A 23077-nucleotide genomic window follows, 5' to 3' on the forward strand; every position below is an offset into this window, starting at 1 on the left:
CAGCAGAGGTGCACTGAGGCCAGGACCTGCTCTCTCTGCCAGGAGCTACCCTGACACAGACACAGCACCGCGGCCAATTCCCAAAAACACACAACAGGCAGGGAGCAGGAACGGCTGCGTGATCAGCCACGACGGTTTTTAGGTGCCTGATCCTAACAGTTCTTGGAAGTTAACAGGAAACTCATGCAAAGCCCATTACTCTACACATCTAAGCTTGCAGTGGGTCTAATAACTCCAGGACAGGCCAGCGTATCCTCCCTGAGGATTACAGGCTTCCTTCGTTGCATGCAAGGATTAAACATCAGGCTCGAACGTATTTGGCTTCCTCTGCCGACCGAGCGCCCGCGCTGCGGGAGGCCTCGCGCAGCGAGCTCCGGCTAAGCTGCACGGGGACGCCACTGCCCTGGGCTCTGCCGCCGAGCCTCCACCGCTCCTGCCTACCTCAGGACCTCGTGCCGTGCCCTCGTGCCATGCCCCGGGAGAAGAAGCGTGCCCCGAGCACCCAGGGTGCTCAGCAGCTCTCTCTGCGCCGCTACTCACGGCGAGCTCTGCCTGCAGTAACTCTGCTTTCCGCTGTAATGAGCTTTGCTAAGGAGCCTGGAGCACCCGGGCAGATGGAAACATTTTATGGCTTTACTAGACAGCAATTGGGTCTATTACCATAATGACAGCTTTAAACCAGAGTAATTTGTACAAGGCATGTATGGACAGAGCGCTGATGGGGTAGATCCTCCGGTGCAGCCCTGCGCTCACAACACGCAGCATCCCTCTGCTGCTGAATCAGGCGGCCCCATCACAGGAGCAGCGGCGGTCGTTCACTGCCAGAGCTGCGCACTCAAGCCCCAGCTATTACACAACCAGGGGCAGATAACTGAGTTACCCGGGAGCTGCAGCCCTGGCAGCATCCACTGCTCACCATCACCCCCGGGATCCCTGGCCCTGCTCGGCCCTGCTCCCATTTCCTCACCTGCCCCCACGAGTCCTGCCCCCCGCAGCCCCCCGCTGAACGGTCAGGGCTGAACCTGGAGAGCCGAGCTCTGCGGCAGGCCCGACCCAAACTGGACCCCTCCGGGCCACACCTGCCCCATCACCTGATGAATTTTATTCTTTTTTTTTTTTTTTTTTTTTTTTTTTTTTTTTTCCTGCTGGCCCCATCGGAAACTCCTCTGTGGGGCACAGCTCCACAATCCTTTCCCACCGGTCAAACGTCACTTGGCTTTCTCACCGAGCTGGGAAGCTTCCTCCATGGCTTTCAAACGCCACCAGCTCCTTGCACAAAAAGCAGTCGGAAAAGATGTAAACCTGCGTTGGTGTGAAGGGCTCGATCACCCTGCTGGTGAGAGTGACGAGGCACACGGACCCGTTCACCTCATCCCTGCTCTGTCTCCTCCTGCAGACTCTCCCGGCACGGAGAGGGCCATCAGGTCTCTCGGCGTGAAGCAGAGGGATTTACTAGGTGCAAAACAGGAAGCCGAGCCTGCGCTCTGGTTTTAATAAGGTGGCAATAAGCAATGCATCTTTCTGCCCCTAGAATTCCTCCTCTTCAAATACAAGATTTATTAGAGAAGCCGTAAATCAATTCGTGTTGCAACTAGCCAAAAAAGCCTGACATTTTTATTGTTTTTGATTAATAGATTTATAATTGGCAGCAGGCATGGCAGTCTCAGCGTTTATTTTTCCCAAGACTTTCTTCCTTTTCCTTGTAGCTGACGCAGCTTGGCCTACTTTACATTTTCCTTCTTCTCCAGATCACTTATTGTTTTGATTTCAATTGAGTTGCGTTCCCTTTGGTCCCAGTCCCCGGGTACTATCTTTAGGCAGAGTTTAATTTGGGGCTGTTTAGAAAAGGGCACTGCTGAAACACCCTGAAACGAACCCAAACATACATTCTTATTTTCTGCTCTTTGCTTCCCCAGCCAACCCCCTGCCTGTTTATGCCCTTCAGTGCTCGACTTCCATCAGTAGCACAAGCGGCCTCGCCTCTCCCAGGCCCTCTGAAACCAAGCCCCGGAGCCCGCCGAGCAGCGGAGGACCTGAAAGTCGTCCGCAGATGGGGCACCTCGAGGAGCGAACCCGAGAGCACGGCTCTCCGCGCTGGCTGCTGGGGGCACGCAGCTGGACGGCTTCCTGCACTAAGTGTCCAGAACTTCCTGCAATTTGTTTTGAATTATTTCCCACATGTGGAGAAAGAGGACCGAACTTTTATGAGTCGTGGGAGCAGAGATCAGATGGTAAGAGAAAGCCATCTCCCACCACGCCAGACCGTACAGGCTGCTTCCAGCAGCAGTTTACAAATGTCACGGCAGCACCCCGAAAGCATCGGCCACATCAAGAGGATTAAAAGCCTATAAAAATTACAGTGAAAAGCCTCGAGGAAAGGTTCCAAAAACCCTTCATTTCTCTTCCAGCCGCAGGGCAGGTGGGACACGGGCCCCACCAAAGGAAGCACAGGCCGTACCCCACGGACTGGAGGAGCCGGCGCTGGTTAAGATGTCACGTTGTGTGTGCTCGCTATGAGAGGCCAACAGGCACCCTGACTTGCACTCAAAGAGGGCAGGGTACCAGAAACGAAGCAGGTGCCTGTAAAACCTAATAATAATTTATAAGCCAGTGACACCTTCTTCAAAAGCTCTCAAAATGTTCTACAAACACTTGCAAAGGATTTTTTTTTTTCACGACACTGCTCCAAGGTCAGGAGAGCAGTTCTCATTCTCAGAAGTAAGTAAAGTGAGGCAGGTAAGAGACTGGATCAGCATCACCCCCGACTTCCCGTACCGGTCAGAAGAAACCCAGAACAACATTTCTACACGCCAGAGACAGCAGGAAAGCAGCTGGAGAGCTGCTCTGGAGCTGCTCGGATTGATTCTTTGAGCTCAAGCTGAACGAGCTGTCTCCAGCCTTCCTGCACCCCCTGTCCCTGCACTGGAGGCACTTCTGGTGCTGAGCTACTGCCCGGTGAGGCCAGGCCGGGGGTGCTCCCGGTGCACAGCCCCACACTGCTGTACACAAACACACGTGTTCATGGAGGTAAGTCCATCACAGGTAATTAAACACAAAGCCGCCTTTGCCTCAGAAGTCTGGAGCTAACCTTAGAGATTGTACCAGGGGAATATAAAAAATAACGCCATTTCTGTGCTCCTCCATGGACACTGCTCCCAGCCAGTGCTTAAGAGAGGATACCAGACCGGAGAGACCTTCAGTCTGCCCCAGGACAGCTTGTGCCTACCTGAGAGGTGCTCCCTGGCCCTGCGTACAGCAATTAAAAATCTTTCCTGTGTGACATCATTTAAATACAAGCAGACCGCCCCGTCCTCTCCCTCCCCTCCCCACAGGCAGCGATACGAGCCCTGAGATGTGCTTCATCAGCACGGCCTTACCCCGACAGTCCTTGTGTCCTCCAGATGCCTCCGAGGGCGGCCAGAACATTCCCGCGAGCCGTGGCGGAACCAGCCTGCACCAAAAAAAAAACAGAGTCTGAAAATTGTTGCCAGAGAGGTTTGGTTATTTACCGAGCTTTGTGTCCCTGCTTAGTGCCACCGTACAGCAGTTACAGGGGTCCTAACGGTCCTTGTCTCCTGGCACAGGCAAAAGCTCACTGTCTCCAGCAATGAGGCAAAGGGCAGAAAGGGAAAAGGAGGCACAGAAGAACAAAATAATCACTCCAAGGTCACAGAGCAGGTTAATTACAGAACTGGGGCTCCAGTTTCCTCTGCACTACACTCTGCTTTATGTCCAGCAGCTGGCTCTGGACTAAGATGTTAATAGAAACGCACTCTAAAAGCACCAACAAGTGACTTTGCTACTCGACTGACTTCGAACTCAAATATTAGCAGCCTGGCATTAACTTAAAAAATATAAATTAGAAGTAATGGTTAAAAAACATGAGTGGTGTTTTGCATGGGGAAATTACCTTGTGTGAAAACCAGGACAAACACCAGGGCAATTACATTACATGTGTGATCTAGTTAGCGTGCGATGACTAATAATAGATGCTGCTGGAATGGTCTCGGAACATCTCAAGGCACCATCATTCCCCTGCCAGTGCTGACCTGGTTGCTGAGGACAGCAGCAGACATAAACGAAACCCAGTTCTTAGAATTTTATCACCAATGCTGCCCAGAGGCAAAGAAGCTGCACCAGGTACAGCAACACAAGAGTCACAACACACCGCGGTGCGCGCAGCTGTGTGTGACTCAGCTGAGGAGGTACGTGTCATCGAGAATAAACATCCCTTTACTGAAAGATGTGAGCCATAGGGTAAAAACCATCCTCAGAAACCCCTGGATGCCTGACCCCTGCCAAAACCACCTCTCTTTTCAGGGCAGGGAAGGACTTCAGGAACATCTACCTACTGAGGGCTTTTAGCTGCGTGGCTGCTTGGCTCTGCTCTGGGTCAGTAAGAATGATGGGGATAGTAGATTTACTAGCAATTTAACTGCTTACTAAACATATTAATCTTACAAGCAACTTTCCTTCTGCCTTGGTTGGCAGAACTAAGCCACCACGATCTCTGTGGTTTGAAGTTTTCGGACAGAAAATCTAGTGCCGAGCTGTCCTCAAAAACCACACACACACACACAAAACCATTATCAAAACAACACAGGAACAAATTCCTGGTGGGATGTTTAACTTTGGGTGTCATTGCGTAAGACCCTGGAAGCCTCAAGTCCAGCACAAGTGCAGGCCCTTCTCAGAGAGCTCCTTTGGGAAGGGAGCAGAAGAGCAATTCAAGGAAAGGAACACAGTTTCATTAATTCTGTGTGTGGTACCTGCTCGCATCTGATCCTGTCTTGAAGGACAAGAGCTGAAGTCATTATTAATAGGTGCTGGTTTCTTTCTGCTATGACCATTCCCCTGGCACGTCTGCTGGTCTTCTCCACTCTTACCTTTGCCAACATAATTCTTGTCTTCGCTACATCAAGAGGCGTGGTGACGGCAGCTGCGAATCCACCTGAGCAAACCAAAACATCAAACACAAGTGAGACATTGTTGGCTGAATACGGACGACACCCTACCTATAATTCCCATGGCTGTGGTCAACACTGCTGCGTTATTAACGCCTATGGCACATTTCCTCGCGGCAGAGTCCAGGTACGTTTGTTGAAGGTCTGTACACAGGGTGTTTTTTTCCTGTGCGTTGACCTAAGGAAAACAGTTTCAATTAATTGTACTTTCAAACAACCCCACCGAGATGAGCGTCCTCTTGTTTTGGACTCTGTACATAAACATGGGAAGGCCTTAACCATAACAGGCTCCACTTTCGCCAACTACAGACAAGGCTGAAAGGAAGAACCCCCTAACAGAGAAGGGAAAGTAAGCCCATCCTGCTGTGCTCTGCCTTGAGAATTAAAGCCTGACCGTTCAAATTTCAGAAAGAGCAAGCGAGGAAGATGCTCTGCACCTGAAGCACACATGGTGCAGGGCATCGCTGGCCGCAGGCAGCAGACAGACCGGGTCTGACCGGCAGCTGTTAGACCTGGGATTCCGTCTCAAGGAAAACGAGACGAGGCAGAGCTCTGGACGGAGCTCATCTCCAACTGAAGACCAGCTCCATTTTGGAAAACAACAACGTGAGTCTGCCCACAGATCTCAGGAGCTGTCAGGAGGCTGGTGCTACAAGTGCCATCTTCTCCTCACAGGCGTTTTTATTCTCTCTAATCACTACCAAACGTCACCCTTGGAGCTCATTACTTTCACCCAGAGCAGCCAGCTCAGCTGTGGCTTTCTTCCCAAAAGCCAGAAATCTTAAGCTTATCCATGTGCATGTCTCACCCACAAATGTGTGTGTCTATTTCTCCGTATTTTAACCCTGTGGGTACAGCCTGGCCTCTCATGCTACCTAGGGACCAGCTTTGCTGGTTTTTCTCCCAGGCTCTTATTCCCTTTGCCTTATTTCACCATCCTAAAATTAACTCTGAGCTCTCCCTCCTCTCTTCACAATATCCTAAGCAAGTAACTCATGTTGTGGCAGAGCCAAAGAGAAGGAAACTTCAAATGCTGGAACAGCACAGTGGTAAGCAAAGAGAGAAAAGGGACGAAAGGAGGGAAGAAAAGAAAGAGAGACTCGTTCTGAAATTTGTCTCGCTTGTTCCCTCCTATTTTTTTTCTTCGGAGCTTGGATAAACCCTGTATCTGCTGCAGCAGGGAACAAAGTGATTCCAAGGGCTGAAGCCTACAGTGTACCCAGGGAATAAGCTAAAAATAATCTGTTGTTTTGATCCAAGTTCCACGGAATGTAGAAAAATTGATCCTTCTTTTCTTGGGATGGGAAGGGGAAAAGCATTTCTTCTAACATCTGTCAAGCAATGAAAAAAAAAATCTCTCTTCCCCACCGGCTGGTGATTCTGCCTGCGTCTCTCTCTGTCACCTTGGCTGTAACACAGGAAAACCCTGCTTTATGTCAGACGGGGAGAGGCCAGCTGGCACCCCGGGATGACTTCTGACAGTTAATTGAGGAATGTCCCATGACAGCTCAGGGCACACAGTGAGGCAGATGTGCAGTCCCTTGGATCTCAAACAAGAGGAGCAGGGAAGTTCCTGAACCACCCAAACCCAGCTTGGAGCAGCAGCTTCGGCTCCCATAAGGTCAGCCCATCAGCTTCACCCTGCCGGAAGCTTTCTAGCAGTGATACCTCATGAAAAGGCGGAAAAATGGGTTGTATTTAAGAAACCAAAGCAGAAACTATGAGCAAGTTACAGTAAACTCCAGCCCGTTCTTGGACCTTCCTTAAGGTCACGAATCTTTTCATTGTGAGCCAGTTTTTGACTAAATGACCCAAAGGCTTTGAGAGAACGATCGGGTTAGGAACTTGGTACTCATGTCAGCAAAGTATTTTTAGAGTAGTAAAAATAACCTCCATGGAAAAGAGTGGATTTACAAGTTTGGATGCAGACGTCCTTCCTTCGCCCGCAGTGAACCACGCGGCTGTTGGGCCTGTATTGGGCAGAGATCTCAAAGCATCGCTCAGCTGTGGAGGTGACAGCTTATTTCCCTTATCAGACCCCATTAATTTTTTTAGGCACTCATTCCTAAAGGTCTCTCATTGGCAGAAGCTTTGATCTTCATTGACAGAGTGATTAGAACCAACAATTCCTGCGGATACGACGTTCCCCAACACTCGTAGCCCAACGCCTTAATCAAGCCTGGTGTTGGTTTTCATTTTTCCCCAGCTAACATCTGGATCTCTCAGACTCTTTTGTTATTAACATTTCTATGTTTCTTTTTCCATCACTGGGAAGTATTTGGTACAGATTTACCAATCAATTTAGAAAGACAACAGCAACAATAAAACGCTTCATAAGCACAACAAGCAGCAGGATAGCAGCTAAATTAAATGCAAGTTTGCATATGCCTGACAAAAACACCAGATTAAAGCTAGCGTTTGTTGGGAATGACATTTCATTGCAGGCAATGAGTCTGAAAAATGAATTTGCTCCAGCCTTAACCCTAAACGTCCAACGTAATTTTAGAGTGACATCTTCAACACTACTGCATGGATATCCCAGGACAGGCCGCAGTGCCAGCGGGGTACTGTGCCGTCCCTTCTGCTCTAGGTGGGTAATGGAACCTACAATCTGACTGCCTCCAGTCATCAAACTAATAAAACAAATACAAACGAGTACAGCCAGAGCCTACTCAATCAAAATAGCAGCACTGTGCACTGGCCTGTCCAATACGCAGTAAAGGCCGAAAGACATTTGCATGCTCTCTTACTGATTTAGTCTATTCCTGCTGTCACCAGATTCTCCAAGAGTTGCCACACAAGGCTGGAGTCCGCTCAACAAGCGGAAAAAAACAGGTATCAAAGTATCAGAGGGACAGGAACGGTCCAAACACATCCACCCTTATGCTCCTAACCATTCTGCCTCTGCAGAGCTGACAGAAGGCACGTCCAGAGGCAGCCCGTGCCCAGACGGGCAGACTGACTCACCTGCTCGCTCGCGGAGAAGGCTCCTTTTATCCCCTGCCCTAGGAGGATCTGTCGGTGGCTTGGGCTCAGCAAGTAGGCATAAAGATGGATTTGCACATGGGAAAAGGCTCTTGGCTTGTTAATACTTCTAGCAGAGTGACAAACTCCTCTGTTGGGAAAATAAAACTTCATACTACTGGAAAATTCATCACCTGTCTCCCAAGAAGTTACAATGGATGCTGTATATTCACACGTCAGCTGAACAGCCCCAAATTTACCAAGTGCAGGGTGTTAAACAGAAAATCCCCCTGCTAGTCACACTTTCCCACTGACCAGTTCTTGATGGAAGTGCTAGAGACAGACAGCCGCTGTGCTGTGCCAAGCAAAGACAGCAATTTACCTTTATTTGGCCATAAGAACAAGGAGCCTTGAAGACTAAGATATTCCCCTAGGTTCTTGTTGGCATTTCCTTTTTAGCTGTCATATGCAAATCAAAATTGAGAAGCATCAGAACAGAATGAAATACTTCACTTGAGAACAAAAAATAACCCGAGGTCCTAGCAGTAAGGTGGCTGCCTGCTGAATTTCCTGCTACCACAGGGAAATGCACCACTGGTTCCTTGGGACACTCTGCAAGTAAGATCCTATGAAGGGAGGAAGACAAGTTATTCTTCAGCTCCTGTATCTTTTTTTTCGGTATCATTTCAATTTTTCCTCACCCTTTCTGAAGGGACCAAGGAACCCTTCTGGCCAGGCCTCACAGGTTTCTGTCACCTTGCTGGACCCCAGCACCCTCCTCTGAACACCAGCCCTGTCCTGGAGGCCAGGCTTGTCTCAAGAGGTAGGAACTTGTGTCTGAGAATTAAAATGTATTTGTTTGAATCAGCCCACCTTGGGAGAAGAAAAAAAAATGCCGGTTGAGTTGTATTATTGCCTGTCTTCACTGCTGATTTAGGATTAAATCCCAAATTCTCATGGAAAAACTGCATAGCATTGGTCTAACACAAACTACTCACCACCCCTCACAACATCTTCTTATATTGACTGACTTCCTAATTAACTTTTTCAGAACTTTTTTCAAGACTTTTCTGATTTTTTTTTCAGAACTCTTCAATCAACCGTTTTTTATTTGAAGTTGCACTGTATCGACATTAGGTTGATTTTAAGAGCTGTTCCAGGTCCTTTACCTGCAGCAATGACACCTGCCAAGGGCAGAGCAAAGCGACCCAAGAAAAACCTCTCCGGGGCTGAGCAGAGGTACCAGGAGGCAAAGCACTGCTCCTCCAGGGGTTTAACCAGCTCGGGCTGAGAAGCACCATCCAAGAAGGCACGAAAGGGAAATCTTGAGAACTGCTCAAAAATTTATCCAGAGCTATAAAGAGGCTTTTAGACACGGCGTGTAATCTTGTCAGAGCCAATTAGATGAGAACAAAAGTGATGGGAAGCCCTCCCTGTTAATGTGCAAAAAGCTCCCGTTAGTGCTTTATTATGCACTAGGCTTGCACCTCCATTCCCTGTGACTTTTTCACCACAGGGCATAAATTATTAACATCAAGCCACACTTTTTTTTTTTAACACTGGGGAGAAAAAGGAAGTGTCTTTAGCAGGGGCAGTTTCCAACCGCATTAAACGGACACTGGGGTGCTTTGACAAGCAGGAGCTGCCTGGCTGCTGCAGGGCAGTGCTCTGCTTTCCCAACAAAGGGCAATACCCAAGGAATTTCCTCGTCACCAGCCCAGCAATGTGGAGGGCACTGGAAACTCACCCAGAGGCCCCTTTTGGGACAGCCTGCCCTGGCACGGTGCAGGGCCGGGGTGCAGTGGTCCAGCCAGGCAACGTGAGCCCCAGGATGGTTTGAGAATCGAGAGCAGCCACAAGCTGGCCTGTGGGGCCATGCTTCCCTCACCTGCCTCCAGCCTGCCAAATCCTGGGCCCAAATCTGGGCCGGTACCCAACCAGCTCAGACACGAGGCAAGTTCTGGTTTAAAGGAAACCTCAGGCTTAAAATATACCACAGATCTACCCTTGGGTTCCTCCCCACTGCTCAGATATCTCCTTCTCTCCCTGACTGCTCCAAACATCTCCTCCAGTTAAGACACCAGAGACAATGATAAAGCTGGACAAGGCCTCCAGGGATTAAATTATTAACAGACGAGACAGAGAGGGTTCCAAATCTCTGATATTTATGCTCACGCCTATTAGGTTTCTATAAAAAGCCCACGGATCACATGCATACATCTGACACATGTGTGCTCAACGAGGAGGAGTCAGGCCTCTCGCAGCACTTTGGCTGAAATCGCTGTTATTTCGCAGGCACTGGGGATGGAATTCAATATATTGTTACTCTTTGTTCTGTCCTCGCCAAATAATCAATTATGATTTAGCTAGGAACTAACCAACACACACAGACACATACATGTATGTGTGCGAGAGCCCTAAAGGGAAGCCAAACAGGACTTCTCTTTCAGTTTGTTTCAGCTTATTACCCTGCCCCTCAGGACCTCTAACATATTTTTAGAAAGTATTGAATTCAAGCAAAGAGCACAGGAGAAAAGCATGTCTGTGTGGTTTCTCCATCCCGCTGCTACCATGGTGGCATTTGATAGCATCTCTGTGTTTAAAAGTTGTGTTTTTGGATAATCTTCTCCGTCTGAGGTTTATAACGTGATGATTTTAAATCATTCAGATGCACACACACAGCCTGTTTTCTTCACAGGGTACTGCTGGCATTTTGATTTTTGTTTTGGGGTGGAAAAAAAGGGATGAAGAGCTTGGTCTGGTTTTGCTTCCCTCATCTGAAGCTACAGGTAGGCAGTTAATTGTTTTTAACTGTGGAAACCATTCCTCAGAAAGCAGGAAATTACTTTTCCACCTCCAACGTTCAGCAATGGAGCTGAATATTTTCAGGACGACAGGACAGAGACAGAGCTGGGTTAGATCAACAGAGGTCCTGCCTGTTGTGTGCCTGCAGAGGGAGGGAACAGAGACCAAAAGGTAAGGTTCTGGTCCAGAAAATGTTTAATCTCGTCAGCTTTGAAGCAGGCCCTCAAAGGACACATCAGAGAAGAAGTTTAAAATGCTCCTGGTGAAAAGGAAAGAATGGGGAAAGAGAGAACAAAGAAGGAAAACCAGGCTGGAGGAAGCGAAGCTGGAAGGATAACCCACAGAATATATCATCTCCAGCTACATCATGAGCTACAAAACAGGACTGCAGGTCTGCACAGATTCCTGCTTTGGGAATTGAGCCTACAAAGTCAGGGCTGAACTGGCCCACCTGAGCACGAACCTGGAAGTCTCCGGGCTACTTCAGGACCTGGGGTCTCCTTGAGCACCCAGCGTTAGGGCTCCCCAAGGGCAGCGAACGCTCGTGCACGACTGCGCCTCTGGAAGCTCCCTCTGCAATATTCCTGCTGGAAAGCGAGCAGACGCTACCACCATCCATCAAACAGCAGCAAGTTCAAGCACAACTGGTCAGAATCAAGACATACAGAGGAGGAAACAGAGGCACCGGGCTAGGTTTCCAACTGAGGCACCAAATTGGACTTCAGGAAATTACTCCACAGGGCCTTGGGTAAATCAGATAACCTCTCCAGCTCTCTGAACGTGCCTGAACACAGTTTTTGTATCAATCTGACTGTAAAGAAATCAGCAGAACTAAATTAATGATCTCCTATCACACCTGCAGACATACAGATTGCATTTTAAAGCATTTTTAGCCCGATGGCTTGTTTTGTTTCCAAACAGAAATGAACGATCTGCTTCAACTCAATTGCTCTGATTTTGCTTGCACTGATTTGACTAAGGCAGTGTAAAATCCAAAAGGAGACCAAATTTTAAGCAGAACAAAAACTCCCTTCATATCACATAAACATAGAAAACACAGCTGGACACACAACATATCATCTAAAATATCCTCTTTGCCCCAAAGCAGAATCAACCCTACCTAAACCATTCCCAGGCTGCTTGCATGACTGGTCTACTGAACTGAGTGCAGTTAGAGCCACGAATCCTCTCTCCGTTGTGTCGTTACAGTGCCTATCAAAATGAAGCCTCAGTCTCTGCTGGAATCCTGTTGCTATTAATACTTCAATTCCCCTAACAGAGCTTATTTTTAAAAATTACATACGATGTAATGGCTCTGATTTTACAAGTCATCAAAGAACAAGCTTTGCTTTTGATAATCTCTATTTCAAGAAATGTTATAATTTCTGTTTAAGCAGGATTTATTTTTTCCACATATTCTGTTACTGGTTTGGAATCTCAAAATGTATTTTAGTTCCTTGGGGAGAAGCTCTGGCTATCCATCTCTTAACTACTAATCTGTTTTCCCTGTTAAGACAGTTGAGTCTCTCCTCCCTTTAACTTGTCAGCTATACTGATGAGTCATTAATTGCCCCCCCCCCCCCCCCTTTTTTTTGGAAAAAAATACAGTAGGCTAAAATCAAGCAAGAAGCCTACTGAAGAATTCAATTAACTTTTGGCTTGTTTGGTAATAAATAGTGCAGTATTGTGTTCTGCCACTCTTTATTCTTGTTGTAGTGTCTGGAGATTGCCCAGATGTTTCGTCCTCTGTTTTTTTGCCGTGGAAGGCTTTTGCCTCCAGGCTGTGCAGTGCTAGCCTCTGCTCTCCTGACTCTAGTTAATCTGCATGGCTGTCAGAGCTGTCACATGAATGGTGAATCATGGCCTCTCGCTGCAATCACTTCGAGCCCTGGGGAGCTGCTCAGAGCAGACAGCTGCACAAACCCGCACCCAAGCAAAGTTTCTCCTGGATGAGGATTTTACAAATCAACTTTGAAATAATCGCAAAGCCTGACTGACAGGCCCCTGATTTTTAAATAACAGAAATTTGTCAAAAACAAATTGGTTGTCTTTCAAACAGACACCCTGTTTGAGTCTTTTTTTTTTTCTTCCTTTTCCTTTGCTGACTTCCCTACTTCCAAACAACAACTGGATCCGTTTTCTTCTAAACAAACTTGAATTACAAAGGAATGTTGTTCTGCTATACTTAATAGATTTGCACATTTTTCCCTTTCTTCTTTAGTCTTTCCCAGTATAACATATAATCCTTTGCACCTGCAAAAGCTCCACAGACTGCTGACTGCCAAGAATCCACCACGTGACCCTGCTTCCATGACCAGAGATCCTGTGTTTAAAGAGAAAGGAAAATAAAAAGTTATTAAACATTTGAATCTATCTGATCCCCATGTGAGTTAACTCCGAGGATGGGAACTTAAGTGAAAAGCTATTTTTGTGGCATTTTTCAGTGATGTAATAAGTGATTTTTCCCAAGGAACTTGTGTACTTGAACAAGCAGATGGAGTGAGAAAGATGTCTGGAACTGAGGAGGGCTTGAAGCAAATTGCTTTCAGGGATTTCATACGTATGTATTTAAGCCTGTGGCCATGCAACTTTGCAAATATTTTGTGAAATTATTTTCTTTTTGGCAGATAAAACGGTGCAAAGCAAAACACTAAGCGAGAGGGGCAGCATGCGAGAACCAGCATCAGGTCGGCCCAGTACCAAACACCCCCGTGTGAGATGAGCAGCCCCCAGCCCAGTTGGACACGAATCCCGTTTGTTCCCCTGCCTTTCGTAAGCCAGCCCCCCCCCTTGCACTCCCCAAAGAAGCCATCATTAAGAAATTACTCTTATCGCTCCCATTACATTCGGAAGCAGGTGTGTCTGTTTTTCGCTTGGCGTCTTTGGAGACCACACACCCTCCTCCTTGCCACCGCTCCCACACACCGTGCTCCGATCCGTTTAACTCACAGCATCACTTAAACGCACCACCAAGAACAGTGTCTTCCGAAACACAAGTACTAGGAATCATGTCAAACATGCAGTTTGATGGCTCTGATTGAGATCAGCAGCAAAGGCCAAAGCTTGCTGGGAAGATCTGTCATGATGCCAGCTACGGTCACTTTGTTCTCTCCTCCTCCCCTCCCCTCATCACCCTTTTTCCATCTCCTGAAATGCTTTGGAGGAGAGATTTCTGTTTTATGAAGTCAGAAACAGAGCTTAGCAAGAAGGGATGGGATCCATGGCCCTTTGAGGCCTACCACAGAGAAATCAATAATTTTATTTTATAGCTGTGCTGCTATCTCATTCTTTTTAAATCTGTATTACTCCTATACTATAAAACTTTCTTGAAAGCAACCCGATAGCTTCGGAGGCTGAGATACTGCTCTCAGGCTCCCGGTCTGCAATACAGCCACACTCCACTGGGGCACGAGAGCTCTTTTCCTTCATTTGCTGACTCTTCATTTAACGCGCTGTCCTTGTGACTCGCTTCTTCCAACTTGGCTGGTGGTTATATTTCAGTTGAATGTTTTAAAAATCAAACTGTTCAAGCAACAATGGCCAGCCACAATGTTGTTTGGTATCCTGCCATAGCTAAATAGCTGCAGCTCTGCTTTACGAAAGCACTAAAGGGATTTCAGCCTCTTTAACGCTAGCCATTCTTCTTCCTGGTGTTTTCAGTATGAGTTCCTATTCTGCTGTCACCCACAGCAGAAACTGATTTTCATCTCATAAATAAATAAAAAGGGATTCATAATTCTTCAAACCCAAGAGATGCTTTTCTGGAGTAACTTCCACCCTTCGGACACACAGATTTCTTGCAAGTCAGTCCTGCCGGATGAAGGACACATGCCCCCCTAAGTCAAAGGGTGCTCTGCTCCAAAGTGTCTAGGTACTGTCAAAGCATAAATCCCATCTTCAAAACCCATTCTCCCAACACTAAAAGCACTTAAGAAACCTCAAATTGAAAGTCAGGGTTTAGAAATGTAACTGCTGCAGCCACTTGACAAAAACAGAATTACTGTATTTTTTCATTAAATGTTCTCCAAACGCACACACATCCATAACTCAACCTGAGAACTCCAAACAGTTTCTTCTGTTAGGCAAAAAACACTATGCAAGATCTGTCGAAGGACGAACAGAAAACAAGCACATCAATAAAGACATTTAGAAGCCTAGCCTGTTCTCAGTCATGATGGGGTTTTGTGTCAATGGTATTGTCCAAAGAGTTGTAAAATGTCTTTCTTATTTGTTGGCATGTGCTTCTGAAATCTAGTTTTTGATAAAGCCTGGCCTCCCAGTACAGTTCTGTACAAAGAGTCTCTGCCAAGCAAGGCAAACTGTGCTGAATTCCCATCCGTTATGCCTGCAAATTGACAATAGGTATTTGCAAGAGTCATGCAACATGGAAAATTATTTAGAAGGGTGGAGCCAGGAACAGTTCAATTAAATTAGGGAAAAGGAGATCTGAGGCTAGAGAACAGGAAGAAAATTCCCCAACAGTGAGGTCTATTGAACAGCAGAGCCAGCCTCCCCAGGGAGGAGAGGAAAGCCCTCTCCTCTGAGTCATTTAAAAATAGACTGGAGAAGGCACTCGAGACTGTACTGTGGGGAATAATCCTGCATTGGCAGGGGCAGGACGAGATGACTTCATGCATTTCTTTCCATCTCTGATTTCGGTGATTCACCCAGAGCTCCAAACCTGAATATGCAGAAGAGCGAGAGAGAAGCAGGGAGAGAGAGGGAAGCCGTAAGGAACAAGTGTCACGAGGCCAAGAGGCCTGGCAGGTCTCTGGTCCAAATTCTTTCTAACCACGCTCGCACCGCGGGCCAAGCTGACGTGCTGAAGGTCATGCATGTTTTCTCTCTCAGTCCACAGAGCATTAATTGACAGGGCTTTACGGTAAGTTGGGCTGGTAACGTCTTCAAAAACACTTGCCTTGGAGCTGCACTGAGCACCGTGTTGATACCATTAATATAGGGCAACGCACAGCGCTATTACAGGCTGTGGATACAGGTAATAATATCACTGCAGAAACAGGGCCTTGTTGGCCTCGTTCCTGAGGAGAAATACATGGCTAACACACCTATCCCCAAACCGCTGGCTGCTGACGGATTGCTAGTTATTTGCAGCGCTGCCTGGCTCACTCTCCACCATCCTGGATGGTGCACAAACGCAGAACAGCTTTCCCTCGGTCGCCTCCTGACCAGCGCAACGAAGCCACGGCCCCGTGTCACGTAGCGGAGCGGTGCCAGCCGCAGGCTCCCCGCTCCCTGGTCAGGGCCTCCGAAGAGGCCGAAGAGCCTGCCCAAGTCCCTCATAAGCCCTGATATTATGCTGCTTTTTCAATACGTGCTCTTCCAATACGAAACACAAACTGGGAACTGCTAGCAACACACTGCAACGACTTGGTTGGCCTGGTTTCGCCACCACCAGCCAGCTCCTACCTGACGACACTGCGCTTCTCCCGCAGAAGGCAGCAGGAGATAACGAGGCTTTTCCAGGGCCATACCCATTCCCACTAGCTTTCACAGCCTAGGAAAGCAAAATGACAAGGAGCACATTACATGAAAGCAGGCCGCCATGCCAAGCCTGTGTCATGTGTATTCTATTAAGCTGAAGGCTGAATAGAAGACTTTGTTTTCCACTTCAAAGGACCCCATCCCAATCTCTCGCTCTTCCCTTATGAATAACAAATTGGAAATAAATCTTCTGGCTGAAGCACATGGAAACTCGTACAGTTGGGGCCCTCTGCAGCTTCCCAGCTCAATCACATGCTAATTTTTTTGTAAACACGTTTCTGTGATATATATGTAAATCTCCCTGTGCATTGCCGCACCATGTAAAGCAATACAGCGGCTGTGTCCTCGAGGGATCGGCCTCGGCGGGAAGCCTGAATGCAGATCTCCAGTTATGCACAGGGATAATGTTTGCAGAGAAGGGTCCGGTTTTATACGTGAGCCATGCCTCACGTTTCTTCCTAATGATCCCATTACATACTGTCTCAGAGGCTCATGCCCTCCGCTTCTCACCACAAACATTATTTACCTCTTTTGATATAGAGAATACAACAGCACTCGGACACCCCGCTTTGCTGGGCATAAGACACATTGGAAAAGTCCCTCTTAGGATATATCCAAGACCTTTCAATCCAAAAAATAAAAATAAAAATAAAAAAAATCAAAAAAAGAAAGTTTACCATCTCCTTTAAATACAGGGAGAATTATATGGTGCCCCTGAACGTGTGGCACTGACAAGGCTGCTCGCGTGTTGAGGACACCTGGCTGCAACATGGCCAATAACTTTTTACTCTCTCTCAGAACTCCTTACCTGGGCACATCTGTCATCTCTGCCTTATGTTTGTGGTAAAAGTTTGGGGCAAAGATCAGCCTTCAAAGGCTTCGTGCTCGCAACACCGTTGGGTCTTGGTCTATATTCAGGACACCCTAGCTATGGTGATACTGGGACGGGACAACACTTACATCTCTCTCTCAAACCTGATGACCAGAACAATATCCCAAATGCTGCAAGAGGCACTGCAGACATCGAGACATCTCTGCCTTGGCCTCCCTATTCCTCAGACACTATGAGGCAAGCAGGCCTCATGGCATACTCCAAACTTGAGGCCTGCAGCTGAGTAAATATTACAACTCACTCCAATGATACGCATCTGTAGTATTTCTCTGCACCCCTCTGTTCAACGAGTATTCAACTTTATGATAACAGAAGGGGAAGTTATCTCGGAATTAATCACATTGATTTGTGCCTATGTGTAGTCCTGCAGACTGAGGAAGGAAAGCATATTCACGCTCGCCTTTGCTACTAGGTGTTTTATTTGCAATGTGGCATTCTGCATGGCTGGTCCTTACAGATGCGTGGCACATTAGCTGTAGGAGAAGCAAAAATTCGTAAGCAGATTGCAATTTCTAGACGTAAAATCAAAAAGCGCAGAGACAAATGCCATCCCCAGTGAATTTTTATGCGCATATGTGCAGCACATGTGCAGTACATGGGTATATTAATCACGCAGGAAACATGCAAGCCCAAACATGGGAAAAATTCGATGATCTAAGTTAACTGTTGATATAAATGTTGAGACTCCTTTCACACTAATGGAGTTGTACTCACTTACACCAGTGCTGAATTTGGCCCTAGAATTAAACCCACCCAAATCCTAGATAAATTGAGAGAAAGAGAACAAAAGTTGGCCTACACGCAACAGCATATTTTTCATGTTAAAAGCGTTTCATTCCCTTTCTCTCCCCATATAATACTGCATTGATGTCTGCGACCCATTTGGATGTAAATCAAAATGGATGTGCTAAAAGCCTGCTTAAATAAAATGTCTTCGAAACACTGTTCCCATGGCAAGGCAGAACATAATATACCAGCCACACTCAGTTTCCATGGCACAAAGGGCCATCTATGTGGCTGGGAAGGAAAATGCAATTCTAAGAAATCACTTCAAAGCTAGGCCAGCTTTCCTTCAGCACATGCACCGCTACTACCTGCTAGTAAATGTGGGTTTCATGCAGGCTTGGGTGAATAAGTTACACGGAAGAATTAAGGGTTTTTTAAGATCCTTCAGCAAGAACAAAGTGTCTGAGTCAAACGGTGAGCCCTTCGCATCGATTGTTTCTACATTCTACTAAATGTCCCCAAACACCATTGGCAAACTCCGACTTGTAGAGAACTGCTTGTGGTCTAGGCATGACCAAGAGCATCACAATCTGGCTCTGTATCTACACACTGCACAAGCCTGTTTTATTTCTATGTTTTAAATGCTGCATTGATGATCCAAGGCCATCTGACTTTCTCAAATGTGTCTGCAGTACTCTAAGTGAGGATTGCATTTGTTTCTTTCTCTTCGGTGCAGATGGTGCATAGCATTCCTTCGACTGTGCTTAAAGACTGTGTGAATGACACTTATTGTGCCACTAATAAAGCGAGGGCTGTTTGCTGAACAGCTGTTGGGTATATTGTTCTTTTGTGAGAAAAATGCAGCCGTTATGCTAATGGCATGCACACGCCGCATTGGCTGCAAGTTACATCACGCCTTGAAACGCTGCCGTGGAAATCTGTTTTCCTGATACAGCACCTAAGCAAATGGCAGACACGTTAGCGTTATTTAACGATTAGGACTTAATCCCTAAATCCGCCCGATCGTTAGTCAAAGACGGAGCGAGGCATGGTAGAACACTTACTACACTGCCTGCAAGGAAATGGGTTTAAAGCCGGGCCTGGGTTTCATTTACTCTTGACCTACATGCAGCTGAACGCCGCAGAAAAGAAACACTCAGCTACTCCTCCAGGAAAAAAAGGAAAGTTGTCACCTTCCTATAGAGCCGGGAAAGCCATTTTAGACCCACTTTGGCTACATTCCTCTGTTTTCTACTGATTCTGTTAAACGGCAACAGATTTGACTGTAAATTTTAGGAGGGAAATAGCATGTGGTTTATTCTTTCAGTGGTGGAGTTATAAACACGTATTACAGCCAAGGACCCCAGCTGCCCGGGGAGAAGCGTTCTGTAAACTTTTCATTCTTAGTAACTTTAAAAATCAGGTGCAATGAGCTCAGCCATGATCAGAGTCCTCACCCTCACAGAAAACCCACTGAGCAGTCCTCGCACGGCTTCCTCCAAGGTCTGTCTGCACAGACAGCTTTGAGCGGGGCTGAGCCCACCTTGCCACCAGACTTGTTCGCATCCTTTGCTGAACACCAGACCCCACAATTCAGGCTCTCTGGAGCAGGGAACCAAGGGAAACAGTGCCCCCACACCGATCTATAGTCCAGTCCACCAGATTTCCCAAGCTTTGCTGACTCCCAACACAGGTACCTTGTGCCTAGGGTGACAGCTGAACCTGGACAGAAAACAAGGGACCTCAGGAGATGCAAGCCCAATCCCAAGACTTCTCTCCACCCAGAAAGCAGTTTAGGAACAACACAAGTGCTGTGACCCAACCACCCTCCTCCTACTGCTCAGATTCAGAGCGGCTGGACTCTCCCCGTTCCCTTTATTGCCATGTCCTGCTTATTTCACAGGGTGGAAACGTGCCCGTCTGTACTCTGCAAACAGTTCTCTGCCTGAAGCCATCAAAGCATTCCTCTGCTTGTTCAGGGTCTTACACAGCTATCACATGCCAGCGCAGTCATTAAAAAATCCCACAAGAGAGATCTGCCCATGCATCTCAGCTCCCTCTCTCCAGCTATTGCCTCTCAAGGTGCAACCAAATACATGGCTTTGTAAAACACCTGTCAATTTGGGAGATTTAGAGATTTGAGAAAATTACCTTATGGCTAAAGCCGGTGACAAAAACCATGCGAGTTCACTAGAGCTGCAGAAAGTCTGACAGCATTGGGTTTTGCCCAGCACTGAGACTAAAAGGGAAATCCTGGCTCCGTCCAGCGCCAGAAAAGCCATACCACCACCTTCAGCACAGTCAGTGCGAGATTTTTATCTCGCCTCGCAGGTCGCAGGGCAGCCGAGCAGCACCATCTGTGACAGCCCTCCCGGAGAGGCTGCCTGTGCAGGAGCAGCATTCGGCAGGGCCAGGTCAGCCTGACCCTGACATTACAAAGTTTTAGCAACCTCCAAGTGTCTCATCTCCGAACTGGATGTGTCTGATGAAAAAGACAAAAGATTGCCAGGATACTGGGTTTGTTTTCCCTCCTTAAAACAAAAACCAACCAAACGAACTAGTAAAACCTTACTTTCCAAGTCTACTCTTTTGAGACCTGTGTCCTCCTGTCCCGCCTGTTCCTTCCCTCACCGACTGCCAGAGCCTTTGCTTCAGACGTACGATACATTTGGTCTATAAAGAGAGCATTCTTCATTTACAGCTGCACTGGCGCAGTTCTTTGTGGCTCTGAAGTGCAGCCAACGTGCAGAAATATAAAACCCAAGAGGACTGAGTCTCATTCCACCTGAGAAGGGTTTGTCTTACACACAGCATTGTTCTCCTAGGGAGCTGATCACTTCCACTCAGCCATAAATAGCAGGCATCCTGGACAAGATGTTGCTCGACTCAAAACTAACCAGCAGTGCTCTATTTCGTATTTTTGTTTTAAACCCTATTTTGTTGGAAAAATAAATAAACAGGTGCCCTGTATTTCTGCAATATGCCCCCTAAAATAACCTATATCTGACCAAACTGCTACAGTGGTGACTGGCCATGGTGTTCCTCCAAGGGCTGGGTTAACACAGAGTGAATGATACTTGAAACACCCCTTCTTTTCCTGAACTTTAAGACTTTAAAATTGTTTTAGCTGTACGACTTGGGCTAACGAGACAGAGCAGCACTACACAGCTCACTCTAACAGAGAATTACAATGTCTGTCCCGACAGCTGACATATCATAGTACAGTTTCCTTCTCCCCTTTGGTTTTTATCAATAATCTGTACCTAAGTAGAAATATGAAAAAATGAAGAAATGGGAAGGGAAAGGACATTAAGCATGTTTTATAGCAGTGGATGCTACCTATATTTTTATATATATATATAAGTTGTTGTTTTTGTTTTTAAATGAAAATTGCTTGTGTCTTTACTGCTATTCCTTGAGGCAGTGTGATGTAAGAACTGAGTCTATTAACTGTTTTGGATTTGTATGGTCACCTGGGTAACTGGGAACAAACCTGCATTTGAAGCAACATCTATTTCCTGCTACGTTCTGCAACACCCCTTTGTCAGCACCAACCGCGTAAGCAGCCTGATGGTTCAGTGACCCATACAGCGCGCTGTCCTTTTCCTACCTTACTTTACACCAGTGCATGGCACGCAAGTTTACTCTCACACCGGACAGCTGGCCCACATTCACAGACACAAGAAAACTGCATGTAAACTACATGGCTAAAGCCAGCTGGAAGCAAAAAGAATAACCACAGCAGCCTAGAGCAAGGCAGATAGTGAAAATGGGATACAGGAACACCTGATTTGCTGCCTACAAAGCCTTCATTAAGCTTCTTTAAGCTTAACACCCTGCTGCTGGCCTTAGCCAGCACATATGTGAAGGAAAAGGAAACTGTTCTTCCATGTGCTCCACTGACTTTACAGAGGAAAGAGAATTTTCATCATTTTTATGGTCACTAGCTTGTTTGGGGAATTCTAAGACTGAGCCTATCATCCATCGGTTTGTGTGATTTTGTATTAATGGCTTTAAAAGTCACCCAGCCACACCACTTGTTCTGCGGATGATCCGCACACATCATGCATACACAGCTACTCCCGCATTTACTTTCTCAAGTAGCCCCATTGATATAGTGCAGAGAAGTCCCTCAGACATTAAGTTACCAACAACTTCACTTAACTCTGGTATATTTAGGCTTTGCACCTTTTACCTCTTGTCCTCTACACTATTATTGCTTCTTAATTCCTGTCTCTTCGTGCTCCCTTCAAAGTACCCATGAGAAGCCCTGCGCTGAATCATGCTGCTATTGATGCTACCAGCCACATCTTGCCAGCTGCTGGGGCCATCGTGATTTTTCTCCTTTGTTTTACTGCCACAGTAAATTTTTTTAAAGAGCTGTATGTTTTCTGCCATCACTGCCTGGCTTTGATGTGACAAACCTTGAGCTCTCTCCATGTGCTAAGCCAAAGTGACTGAAGCATGCAAGATTGATTTCTGCAGATTTCTGCTCTTGGTTCCACAGGCAGAAGAATATATTGCAACCGGTCCAAAGAACAAACTAAACCAGTTTTGTTTCTTTTCAAACCTGCACCGACCTCTTTAGATTAAACCTGATGCCTCTCATCCTAAGGGACTCACTGCTGGAGCCAGCTAAATTCAAACTGTCTTCTTTAACCTGAAATTTAAACAATACATTTTAGAGCTGCAGCTACATGGATGTTAGTTAAAACAACTGTGTTCTGAAAACAACTCCACTATGGCGCTGTTTTATGTGGTTTTGGAGAGAACGCTGCACTTTTTCTCTTTAAGTACTGCCATCTCTAGCTCCCAGCTGAGCCTGCTGCACTAACAACTGGAGGTCATGCCAGCATCGCTCCGACGAGTTTACACAAAGCGGTTCCTAGACACTGGCAGGAAAACAGATTCCTAATAAGGCAGCCAGAACTACCCTGCGCAGGGGGATGATACCCAGACACTGCAGCAGGCTGAGCTCATGGAGCACCTGCAGAGCCCGCAGCAACTTACAGCTCTATTATATGAAAGCTCCTGATGTATTTCAGGCTTCTCCTACCTGTGGACTCCCCTTGAATTTGCCTCCCTGCGGCCTCTAAATGCTCACGGTCCCACTGCGGGCTCTTCCCCCAGAACCACCCCAGCCACTGACACAAAGCGAGATACAAGCGGCGGTCCCAGACAAGCATACAAAGACTGAGGAGACCATAGGCACTCCTTCCTAATT

At 46.9% G+C, this 23077-nt stretch overlaps 1 protein-coding gene across 6 annotated transcripts in view; it reads right to left on the bottom strand.

The window, feature by feature from the left end:
- SLC25A26 (solute carrier family 25 member 26) overlaps window positions 1-23077 on the bottom strand; it is a 91768-nt gene that overhangs the window by 6106 nt on the left and 62585 nt on the right. For 5 of the 6 annotated variants that reach the window (XM_080606405.1, XM_080606409.1, XM_080606408.1 and 2 more), the window contains 3 exons: window positions 12987-13056; window positions 4887-4951; window positions 3378-3451 (listed from right to left, as the gene is read on the bottom strand). In XM_080606405.1, the coding sequence (XP_080462531.1) occupies window positions 3378-3451; window positions 4887-4951; window positions 12987-13056 (209 nt within the window). Of the gene's footprint in view, window positions 1-3377; window positions 3452-4886; window positions 4952-11196; window positions 11321-12986; window positions 13057-23077 lie in introns of those variants that run through there. The other variant, XR_013955662.1, reaches the window with a different exon arrangement.

Source organism: Anser brachyrhynchus, assembly GCF_964034855.1.
Source record: "Anser brachyrhynchus genome assembly, chromosome: 10".
Classification (NCBI taxonomy): Eukaryota; Metazoa; Chordata; class Aves; order Anseriformes; family Anatidae; genus Anser; species Anser brachyrhynchus.